At 33.9% G+C, this 12,521-nt stretch overlaps 1 protein-coding gene across 1 annotated transcript; it reads right to left on the bottom strand.

The window, feature by feature from the left end:
* Positions 1-4,429: 4,429 nt before the first annotated feature.
* LOC143047033 (PI-PLC X domain-containing protein 3-like) lies at positions 4,430-12,133 on the bottom strand. The gene is made up of 3 exons (XM_076220021.1): positions 11,958-12,133; positions 6,911-7,040; positions 4,430-5,497 (listed from the first exon to the last, which is right to left on the bottom strand). Exons 1-3 carry the CDS (start codon positions 12,072-12,074, stop codon positions 4,656-4,658), a joined length of 1,089 nt encoding a protein of 362 aa, XP_076076136.1. The 5' UTR covers positions 12,075-12,133; the 3' UTR covers positions 4,430-4,655.
* Positions 12,134-12,521: the final 388 nt, after the last annotated feature.

The following is a 12,521-nucleotide window of genomic DNA, read 5'->3' as shown; positions in this document are numbered from 1 at the left end:
AACTGAAACTGACAAATATCTGAATGAAACGATTTATGGTATTAAGTATTAAAAAAACAATACAAATGATTTTTTAATATCAGGAATTATTCACAATAAAACCGACATGTATGCATTGAATTAATAGAACTTTTAACTGATCACAACTAAGAAGTATTTATGCTCTTAATCAATAAGATATTTTGTGAACTAACCCCGTCAACTTAAATTGTTTTACAATTAATAAACGTGTTTTGTTTTATGATGTCAGCTCTGAAAATTATTATTCTTAAAATTTGAAACTGTTGTATGTGGTGGTATAAAAAATATTTAAAAAAAAATCCCTTTATTAAGTTTTGTGAAAAGAAAGTTTCATTAAAAGAGGGACGAAAGATATCAAAGGGACAGTCAAACTACTCATAAATAGATAATAAACTGACAACGCCATGGCCAAAAATGAAAAAGACAAACAGACAAACAATAGTACACATGACACAACATAGAACACTAAAGAATAAACAACGCGAACCCCACCACAAACTAGGGGTGATCTCGGGTGCTCCGGAAGGGTAAGCAGATTCTGCTCCACATGTGGCACCCGTCGTGTTGCTTATGTGATAACAAATCCGGTAAATAGTCTTAATTCGGTAGGTCACATTCATGAAAGGGAAGGGGATTGTAGTTACGATGTAAGGAACATATCCGATATCATTTGTGAAACGGTTATTCCATTACGGTCAACCAACTCGTGATGGCGTCCGTAAAATTTACGAAGGGATGATTTCAACTTCACCATTTGGAACTCTTGGTTTTATAGCTTCCTTGTGAGCAGCAACCCTCTATCAAGAAAATCATGATAGGAAATGCAAGCACAGGAATATCGTATCAATTGGGAGATATATATCCCGTATGCAGGTGCTGCTGGAATGTTGCTACTTAGAAATGGAAAGTTCACAATTGGAAAGCTGAAATCATCTCTTTTGTCGTAAAGTTTTGTTTTCAACCGACCCTCATTGTCAATTTCTAGATGTAGGTCAAGATATGAGGCCGACTTAATTGTATCTGTAGTATCCTTTATCTCTAGTTCGATTGGATAGAAGCGTTCCACATAGTCACCAAATTTTGAATTATTTAGTGAAAGAACATCATCTATATAGCGGAAAGTAGAGTTAAAGGATATCGCTAACTTCTTATCTTTCTTCCTTAGAAGTTCCTGCATGAAGTCAGCCTCATAATAATAAAGAAACAAGTCGGCAAGTAGAGGGGCAGAATTTGTTCCCATTGGAATGCCGACAGTCTGTTGAAAAACACGTCCTCCGAAGGTAATAAGTATGTTGTCAATCAAGAAATCAAGCATCTTGATAATATCAGTTTCAGATAATTTTTTGTTTGAATCAGAGTGATCCTTTACAAAATAGGATTAATCCCTCCCTAAGACAAGATACTTGTATCTACGTTGGCCATTCCTTTTTATGAAGCAAAGCAATACCAACTCTTTCAATTTGTCTTTTAGTTTGGAATGTGGAATACTTGTGTAAAGAGTAGAAAAGTCAAATGTTTTAATACTGTTACAAGATGAAAGAGAGTTAGATTGTATGTACTCTAAAAGATCTTATATTTACGATCTGAAAGATCTTTGGAATTTTTAAGTATCCAAATCTGGTTCACACCACCTCTAGAATAGGCAGTTTCACAAAAACTTTGAAGCCCGTCTTTGATTGCTGATCAAATAGATGTTAATAATTTAGAAAGAGGTTTCGTGGTGCACTTGGAAGACCCAGCAATATACCGTTGTTTGTAAGGACATTTATGTAGTTTATGTATCCAATACAGTGATGGAAGATCGAGTTTTTCATCTTTGGTTGAAATTCCAAAGGAACATAGAACAGACCTATGATTATCCAGGATTTCCTCTTTGGTAAGTGTCGTGAGGGTATATGTTGAGTTTCCAAGTGAATTGTCGATACATAATTCGTTTATCAAGCAGTTAATGTAATGAGTTTTACACACACAAACGATGTTGTTTGGGGCTTTATCTGCGGGGACAACAACATATTTGTTATAGAGGTAGGATAAGTGTTTTGCAACATTTTGGTCTTTAAAGATTGACGTAGCATGGGCATTGATAGACCCATTCAGTTTCTTAATTCTGATTCGTCTCAACGACCTCACTGCCTAATTATGACTCATTAAATTTATCGAAATGTGTAACAAGTGATCATTTAAATCCCCACTGGACGTCCTCTGATCTCTGAGTAAGCATAAACTCATTGTTAACGATAGCCGATGACAAACAAGTTATATGTAAACTATTCAGTATTATTACCAACAAAAGGTTTACGGGTGCCTACACTGTTATGCATATGATTCTACTAAGAATACGCAATTCTGTTCGAAATCTCTTGGGAGCTGTATGAAATGGAGATTGCATTTACATGGGAATTTTGAAGAAGAAGATATGTAATCAAAGAATATATCCCTTAATTTATATATTTTATACAAGTCCTGAACAATTTGAAACTTCATAAACAAATTTCTTAATATTGATGTACATAGTTATCAAAGGTACCGTAAAATCAACAAACCTTTCCGCTGACTTACTCTTGCTGCGGGAAAAGTAAAATCACAAATATGTATAGTTTTTGTTATTATTGATCCAGGGCCTCAATATTAGTGACTTTGTTTCACACTTGATCAAAAAATGTGTCATGCAGATAACCCTGCCTACTAACCTGACATCGCTGAAAAATAACATAGGGATAAAAAAAAGTTGTGGCTATCATTGTTTTAACCGTTATAAATAGAGAAAATCTGAAAGGAAAACATATGTTTTGAAAAATGAGCTCTACCAATTGTCCATGTATACGTCAAAAATGTTCTTCAAAACAAATTCTTATAGGAGTAATTGCCCACAAATGACAATTTTACGATTTTGTCTCAATATAGGGATAGTAAGCTGGCGTTAACTAACTTATTCAAAGCTTTATATTTTAGAAGGTAGAAAACCTGAATGCTTCATACTTTTTATAAAGATGCCTTATGTTATGAAATTTCCGTCGGTCATATGTCCATTGTCCTTGACCTCATTTTCATGGTTCAGTAACTACTTTAAAAAAAAAGTTAAGATTTGTTTGTAATATTAATTTCTCTATTATTATAAGTAATAGGATAACTATATTTGGTATGTGTGTACCTTGCAAGGTCTTCATGCCCGTCAAACAGTTTTCACTTGACCACAACCTCATTTCATGGATCAGTGAACAAGGTAACGTTTTGGTAGTCAATTCCATATATCAGATACTATAAGCAATAGGTCTAGTAAATTTTGTGTATGGAAGATTGTAAGGTGTACATGTCCAACTGGCAGGTGTCATCTAACCTTTACCTCATTTTCATGGTTCAGTGTTTATAGTTAAGTTTTTGTGTTTTTGACTGTTTTTCTTATACTGTATGCAATAGGTCTGCCATATTTGGTGTGTGGAATGATTTAAGATGTACATGACCAACTGGCAGGTGTCATTCGACCTTGACCAGATTTTCCTGGTTCAGTGTTGATAGTTAAGTTTTTGTGTTTTAGTCTTTTTTATAATACTATGTGCAATAAGTCAACTATATTTGATGTATGGATATATTTTATGATGCTCATGTCAGTCTCGCAGGTTTTATTTGACCTTGATCTCATTATTGCGGTCATTGCTCAGTGTTAAGTTTTTGTGTTTTGACTGTTTTCTTTAACTATAAGCAACAGGTCAACTATATTTGTTGTATTGAAGGAATGTAAGCTGTACATGTCTGCCTGGTATGGTTCATCTGACCTTGACCTCATTTTCATGGTTCATTGGTCAATGTTTAGTTTTCATGGTTAAGTCTGTTTCTTAGAAACTATAACCAATAGATCAACTATACTTAATGTATTCTCTTAGTGTATTTCTCGTTTGGTTTATATAACCTTGACCTCATTTTCTTGAATCATTTTAAGTTTATGTGATAGTTGTAATAAAACTTTAGGACTATCAACATAGTATCAATAGTAAGTAAAGAAGACCAGACATTTCAGCATGTGCACTCTTTTTTTTCCTTCATTTTTTCCTTTTATAATGAAACTATGATATTTAGAGAGAAACCTTTTCTGTTATGCCTATTTATGATAGATAAATAAACCCTCTAAATTACCAAAATGATCAGAAAGTCAAGATCTATTAATATGTCAAAAAAAACTAAACAGACCAACAAGATCAGTTATACAAGATCAACAAAACAGAGATTTTTGTCATTGTCTATTCTCGTCTACAATGTTGGAGAGTGTTCTTTGTTTGGTATGCCCTTAGATCACCAATGTGCGCGAAAAGGCTCTTAAGAGGATCTAGTTTAATCTAGTAATACTACAACTGAAGGTTATACGATACCTTTACACTTTGTTGAAATCTAGCAACAAGATAAACTATGATGGTGGTGATTTTTTTTTAATTTCCCTCTTATAAATATTTTACTGTTCTCATTTTCCAAACATATATACGTGTGATGAGTAAGTCAAATCAACACATCAACATGATGACAATTAAAAATCACCAGTGTAAATGATTAAATTTTTAACATGATATAATAATGTGTTTCCAGGAAGGTGTAAATTTTATGTTTTATCTTTAACACTTGTTTTTACAGTGCTGTTGGTTTGTTTATAGAGGTTTATTGTTAGCACGTATAACAGTTTTAATAAAATCATGCTCTTCAACGAAATCCGCAGAGATGATGTTAAACGGAATATTCGGACGAGATTTTATCCACTCCACCATAATCTCTAATATTGGCGTGACAAATTCCTGAAGATTTGAAAAACTTTTCATTCTTTCTAAGTAGTAATCATCTTCGAAGGGAGTCAATATCCCAGGCCACACAACTATAATATCTTTTCTAGAAAGGTTTTTGTATTCATGTATAAGATTGTCCACCACTGAATATTTATTTGCTGTAAATGGCCACAAAATATCAACTTCATCACGAGACCATATATGCTCGTGGTCTTTACATTTATTTGCACTACCATACAATACTATTACACGTGCGTTCAATTCCAATAGTTTTGACAGTGTTATTTTACTTACAGTCATATTATTATACAAACTTTTTTTCCTATTTAACATCATTTCATTGAAAGATTTTTCAATGATCGTACAAAGGGATCTGTGATTATATTTTCTCATATTGTAAAAATGATTGAAGTCCAAAAGGACTACTTCCTTCTTATTTTTATCAAGAAATCTCCGAATGTCTTTCAGGTACTTTTCGACCGTTTTATGGCTGAACAGCCCGTGGACAAAATGAAAATTCCCTGTCACGGGGTGCTTTATAGTCCTAAGATCAAAGTATCGAACGCCAATCTTCAATTGCTCGGTAAAATCTAGGTTTTGTGTTTTAAACCATCTTTCGAACTTTTCTTCGGCCAATTCAATGTTTGACGTGTCGTCGTTTGCTCTTCCACTTCCCGGGTCAAGGTCGAATGATGCAGAATCATGTGATCCTACCAATGAAATGCAAATAAATAAAGGCAACAGTAGTATACCGCTGTTCAAAACTCATAAATCCATGGACAAAAAACAAAATCGGGATAACAAACTAAAACCGAGGGAAACGCATTAAATATAAGAGGAGAACAACGACATAACACTAAAATGTAACACACATAGACAAAATCCCACGAGAATAACAAATATAACATATATATATAACATCAAAACCAAATACATGAATTTGGGATAGACAAGTACCGTGACACGTCTTATCGTAATGTGAATTTACACTCAAAAATAAGAGAAAACAAACGACACAACGTTATAATGTAATACATACAGAAACGAACTATAATATAACAATGACCATATTCCTGACTTGGTACAGGGCATTTTTAAAGGAAAAAATGGTGGGTTGAACCTGGTTTTGTGGCATGCCAAACCTCGCACTTTTATGGCCATGTGAAATATAACGTCACTTAATTGTTACTAACTAAAAACGATTACCGGAATAGTCCAAGTAAATGCTTGCTTATATATATATATTTATCTTACCTCCTATAGATTTATAGAGATATGATTGGTTAAAGGACTACACGTGGTGACTATGTATATTTAATATAGGGTGTCCTAAAACTATTTTGATCTGAACATCACTGATGAGTCTTGTGTAGACGAAACGCGCGTCTGGCGTATCAAATTATTAGCCTGGTACCTTTGATACTATTTACACCACTGAGTCGATGCCACTGCTGGTGGACATTTCGGCCCCTACGGTATAACTAGCCCAGTAGTCAGTTCTTCGGTGTTGACATGAATACCAATTATATTGTCATTCTCATAAATTTGCTGTTTGCAAATGTATGAATTATTCGAAATACTGTGGATTCATTATTATTCGTTGGATATCAATTTTCGTGGGTTTCGTGGGTACAGGTGAACCACGAATTCAAATGTTTAAGGAATAACATATTCTCAATAAGCTTTGTATACAGAGGTTGGCAAAACCACGAAATCAAATATCCACGAATATGCAAGTTTTCAGCAATCCACGAAAATTGATACCCACGAAAATAAATGAATCCACAGTACTAAGGATTTTCTTATCGCAGACATATATTTCTTTAGCGGTATTTGGCACGTTTTTGAATTTCTGGTCCTCAATTCTCTACAACTTTGGCTTTATAACTATTTCGATCTGAGCGTCACTGATGAGTCTTATGTAGACGAAATGCGCGTATGGCGTATCAAATTATAAGCCTGGTACTTTTGATAACTAATACATAGCATCTTCATCATATTAAATTTTCCTAGTATTTCAAATGACAACAGACATTAAATTGAAAAGACTTATAAAAGTGAAAATATCAATAACCATGTTAGCATTAAAAGCTACTATCTTACACTTTTTATGTGATTGTTACCTGGTATTACAAGATCTTTCATCTGGGTTTGCTCTGTAACGTCTGGCGAAAGATATTCCATCCATTTTTCAGGGTGTTCCTCCGGAAGACTTTTCCCGACTTTAATGCTCATTTTTTCATTACAGGATACCTGTAGATTAAAATATATATATATATATAACTCGTCCAAAATAACAGCCCAATAATATTAGATCTGTAAATTTGCGTTAGTAATTTTTTTGTTTGTTATTCCCTGGCCGGGATTTGGACTCAATTAAATTTGCTTCTGCAATATCGTTGCACCAAATCGCTATGCACTGTGCCCAACGCGCTAGACTACTCGACCACCTACGAAATTGTTATATATATATATATATATTTATATACAACTCGTCTAAACATCAACCCAACATTGTTAGATCTGTAAATTTGCTTTCGCATTTTTTTTGTTCTTCCCTCGCTGGGATTCAAACCGATGCTAGTGAGATATCGTGACACCAAATCGCCTGCACTGTAGCCGTCCCGCTAGACCACACGACCACCTGGGCTTCATAAAAATGAAGCTTTCGGTGGCCGGGTGTTACCTTTCCACGTCAGTTTTAATCTAGCGTCGTACTACAGTACATGATATAAAAGGCATGAAGATGTTATTCTTACAGATCAGCTAAATTATCTATAGTAAAGGATCCTATAAATTAATGTAAGATACAGTCACAGAAAATAATTATATATAAGTACGTCTGAGCCAGTGACAACTCTACAATAGATTTATCCATCGGATCACCAGCAGTGATGATGATACATGACTGTGTACATTGTGTATATACTACTCGTCTAAACATCAACCCAACAATGTTAGATCTGTTAATTTGCTTTCGCAAATTGTTTGTTCTTCCCTCGCCGGGATTCGAACCCATGCTACTGAAATATCGTGACACCAATTCAACTGCACTGTAGCCCTCCCTCTAGACCACCTGGGCTTCATAAAAATGAAGCTTTCGGTGGAAGGGTGTTACATTTCCACGTCAGTTTTAATCTAGCGTCGTACTACAGTACATGATATATAAGGCATGAAGATGTTATTCTTACAGATCAGCTAAATTATCTATAGTAAAGGCTCCTACAAATTAATGTAAGATACAGTCACAGAAAATAATTATATTTATAAGTATGTCTGAGCCAGTGACAACTCTACAATAGATTTATCAATCGGATCACCAGCAGTGATGGTGATACATGGCTGGGTACATTGTGTATATACAACTCGTCTAAACACCAACCCAACAATGTTAGATCTGTAAATTTGCTTTCGCAATTTTTTTGTTCTTCCCTGGCTGGGACTCATGGGTTCGCTAAAAATGGAAATTAAACAATAATAATGATTTTCCGATTTACGATGAATACATAGAAATCCGTTTACTAACAGTTCTGCATGCATTTGGATTAAAAAATTACAGACAGTCTACCCTCTCGGTCTTAATGATAATATCATGGGAATTGGTAATATATCTAGAACCGATTCCGTTAACATTTTGGATATAGTTTCTAAAACTGTTCGTAAAAACCGTTCTCACGGTCGTAGGACAAATCGCAATCAAAGAATTATATTTCGGACCAATCATACCAATATTTCGGACCTAATTTCTATTTAAAAAAAACAACGGCAGACATTATCTGTTAACAAAACTCTGTTCATTACCGGTTAATAAGTTAAATAAAATTTTGGAGGATTGCAACACAATTTCATATAGCAGTCCTAAGCATGAAATTGTTCAAATTATTATGGCATATTGTTATTCTAAACTATTTCCCATAATTGATCGCCCTGAAGATCATAAAAAACATTTTATTAAAATAAAGTATGTCAATAAAGGTTTTGATTTTGTAAATATTGCCGGTATATTTAACGACCATTCTGTTAAAGAACAAATTCCTGGATATTTTGACAATACTGAGCTACCTCTTATTTGTTATATTTACAAGAAATCTACCCGGAAATTTGTGTTTAATTATAGTCAACTGTGTAAAGATGTTAATATCAGTGAAAATACACCTACTTCATGTAATTGTAGTACCTCCGAATATATTTATGGACCCATTTCCCATGTTATAACAGGAGATCTTAACATCGTTCAAGACCGAGAGTTAAAATAATTCCTCAGTAAAGGACCTAAATATCGTCCCCCGTCAATAATGAATTGGAATGAGTGTCGTAATATCATCCACGACTCACTCCATACTTACTGTATGAAATGATCTGAAATGGATAAAACGGGAAAAAGCTGACAAAAAATCTTTGGACTCTTTTTTAAGTCAGTAATGAAGATAGTTGATATACGTATTCAACATTTTAAAGAACATTTTACTCTTAATAAAAACTACAAAAAAACTATTTCTCGTATCAAACATAAACTAAAAGAACTAGCCAAGAAATTTGTTTTTGTCCCGGCCGATAAAGCTGCTAATAATATTATTATTGTTTGACGTAAATTTTACATTGAGGTTCTGAAAAAAGAAATCACCAATTCACCAACATTCCAACTGACTCCATTTTCAGAAAACGACATCTGTAACAAACATAAACTTTTAGCTACCGCTTAACAAGCAGAGCCAAATACAATGAAAGTCCCAACTATATACTGGTTTCCGAAGCTACACAAAACACCTTACAAATATAGATTTATTTCGTCTTCAAGCCATTGTTCCACTACTAAATTGTCTATTCTTCTTACCAGCACACTTGATACAATTAAAAACCTGATAATAAATTGTTCAAATAAGGCCTTCGAAAATAGTGGAATTAATTACTTTTGGAGTGTCAAGAACTCGTTGGAAGTACTTAATAAATTGCATGCTTATATTGGTGATTTTAAATTTTCCACCCTGTATACCACATTGCCTCACATTCTCATTAAGAAAAAATTCACACACCTAATTAAATGGACATTTAAAAAGTCAGAATGTGAATATATATGTTCAAACTCTTTTAGGTCATTTTTTAGTAGCAATAAACAAAAAAACTATGTCAATTGGACATGCTTTGATACTATATATGCCCTTGAATTTTTACTAGATAACATTTTTGTTCGCTTTGGGGATTCCGTATATCGTCAGATTATCGGAATTCCAATGGGGACTAACTGTGCACCACTTATTGCGGACCTGTTTTTGTATTGCTATGAGTTACAATTTATGACAAAAATAAGCAAAGACCCATCGAAACAACATCTGATAAACAAGTTTAATCATACTTTTAGATATTTGGATGATATTTTGGCTCTCAATAATGACGACTTCAGTATGTATATTAAAGAAATTTATCCTGTTGAACTTACTTTAAATAAAGCTAATACTAACAATGACTACTGCCCTTTCCTCGATCTTGATATCTATATCACTAACGGAAAGCTGAATACTAAAATTTATGATAAAAGAGATGATTTTTCATTCCATATCGTTAATTGTTCATTTTTAGATGGTGACGTTCCCTTGTCACCATCTTACGGTGTTTATATATCTCAACTTGTACGATTCGCTCGTGTATGTAACAATGTTTTAGATTTTAACGAGAGAAATTTATGTATTACTGAAAAATTATTACACCAGGGTTTTCGATATCACAAACTAGTCAAAACATTTACTAAATTTTATCATCGGTATAAGGACATCATTCGTAAATATAGCTCAACATGCAGACTTCTTATACGTTCAGGTATTTCACATCCAATTTTTTATGGAAATATTCTTTATAAAGCACAAAGGTGTCAGTATTCACCTCAAAAATTAACAAAACATTTGAATAGACTTATTAAGAAGGGATATAGTTACGATACTGTTGTCAGGTCATTAAAGATTGCATATTTTGGCGTTAATATTGATTCACTTATAGGGTCTTTGCATCGGAACTAAACACATTTATTCAAAAACCAGTTGTTGGCATGACACGGGTTATATTCTTCTCATATATGTTATGATGGTATGATACTAAACCCCTAACGGGAAGGATTGTGCCTGATGTTCATATGATGAACTCATAATCTTTCAGTCAGTTTATAAATTGAAGTCTGGAGCTGGCATGTCAGTTAACTGCTAGTAGTCTGTTGTTATTTATGTATTATTGTCATTTTGTTTATTTTCTTTGGTTACATCTTCTGACATCAGACTCGGACTTCTCTTGAACTGAATTTTAATGTGCGTATTGTTATGCGTTTATTTTTCTACATTGGCTAGAGGTATAGGGGGAGAGTTGAGATCTCACAAACATGTTTAACCCCGCCGCATTTTTGCGCCTGTCCCAAATCAGGAGCCTCTGGCCTTTGTTAGTCTTGTATTATTTTAATTTTAGTTTCTTGTGTACAATTTGGAAATTAGTATCGCGTTCATTATCACTGAACTAGTATATATTTGTTTAGGGGCCAGTTGAAGGACGCCTCCGGGTGCGGGAATTTCTCGCTACATTGAAGACCTGTTGGTGACCTTCTGCTGTTGTTTTTTTTTTCTATGGTCGGGTTGTTGTCTCTTTGGCACATTCCCCATTTCCTTTCTCAATTTTATACATGTATTGACACGTTGTTATATAACATAATAATATATTTACCCGGTGTTTGTGGTGTGTTGCTCCGTCCTTGGTTTTCAATATTGTGAATAAAGTAAAATCACAAAAATACTGATCTCCGAGGAAAAGGTGTTAGATTAGAGCGGGTATCAGATACTGTTGTGTATCTTTTGTTCTTTTTCTTTCTTTGCCATGACGTTGTCAGTTTATTTTCGACTTATTAGTTTGAATGTCCCTTTGGTATGTTTCGCCTTTCGTTTACAAACACTTTTGTTTACATTTTCATATTTTCCCACTATATATGTTCTTTTTTCCAATATACATTTTTTTGCTGCGGTTGTTTGGGTTAAATATAAGCAAATTTTAAGTACTATTCACTGATTTATAATAAATATTAGTATTGAATAAAAATAGATGTAAATAAAATCCGGTGTCCCTCTAGTCCTGATCGACAATTAAAAAAATATTTTTTTTTTGCCTTGAATTTGATTGTGTACTTGGTTAGTTTCTTACCTTGTTAAAAACAAAACGATACCATGATGTACAGCTACCAATTATAACAGTCAAAAGAAATACTTTTGATACGAAATAAAGACATCTCAATTGAAAACAATGCTGTTGAGTTCGCATATTGCACGAAACATATATGACAGTTCATATAAATATGAACAAAATAACTGTTAACACGGTTAGGCCTAGGGATTCAATTTCGATTTTGAGAAGTGTGTCTTGCAAAATCGATGCAACATACTATGTGCAGTATTGAATTGAATAAGATTACATCACACATTGTGTCGATTTGTTTTTGGGGTTTACCAAAGGTTTTATGTTACGGGAAAATTGGGAATATTAACTATTGTACTGAGCAAAAATATAAAAATAAGCTGATGTAATGTGTTTGCCAATGTGACATCAGTAGGGATATCCGCGTCGTACGACCCTTAAAACTCAGACGTCGGACGCCAACGCCATATTAAGGCCTGACCACGGAGGCCAACGCCATATAAGACCCTTAAATCGGGACACGAATATCATACCTTAGGGTTGGACCATGTGACTCTGACCTCGAGACGCCGA

The sequence above is a fragment of the Mytilus galloprovincialis genome, chromosome 9 (assembly GCF_965363235.1).
Source record: "Mytilus galloprovincialis chromosome 9, xbMytGall1.hap1.1, whole genome shotgun sequence".
Taxonomy (NCBI): domain Eukaryota; kingdom Metazoa; phylum Mollusca; class Bivalvia; order Mytilida; family Mytilidae; genus Mytilus; species Mytilus galloprovincialis.
The sequence above is the reverse complement of the archived record's forward strand: the minus strand, read 5'-3'. Positions and strand labels throughout refer to the sequence as shown.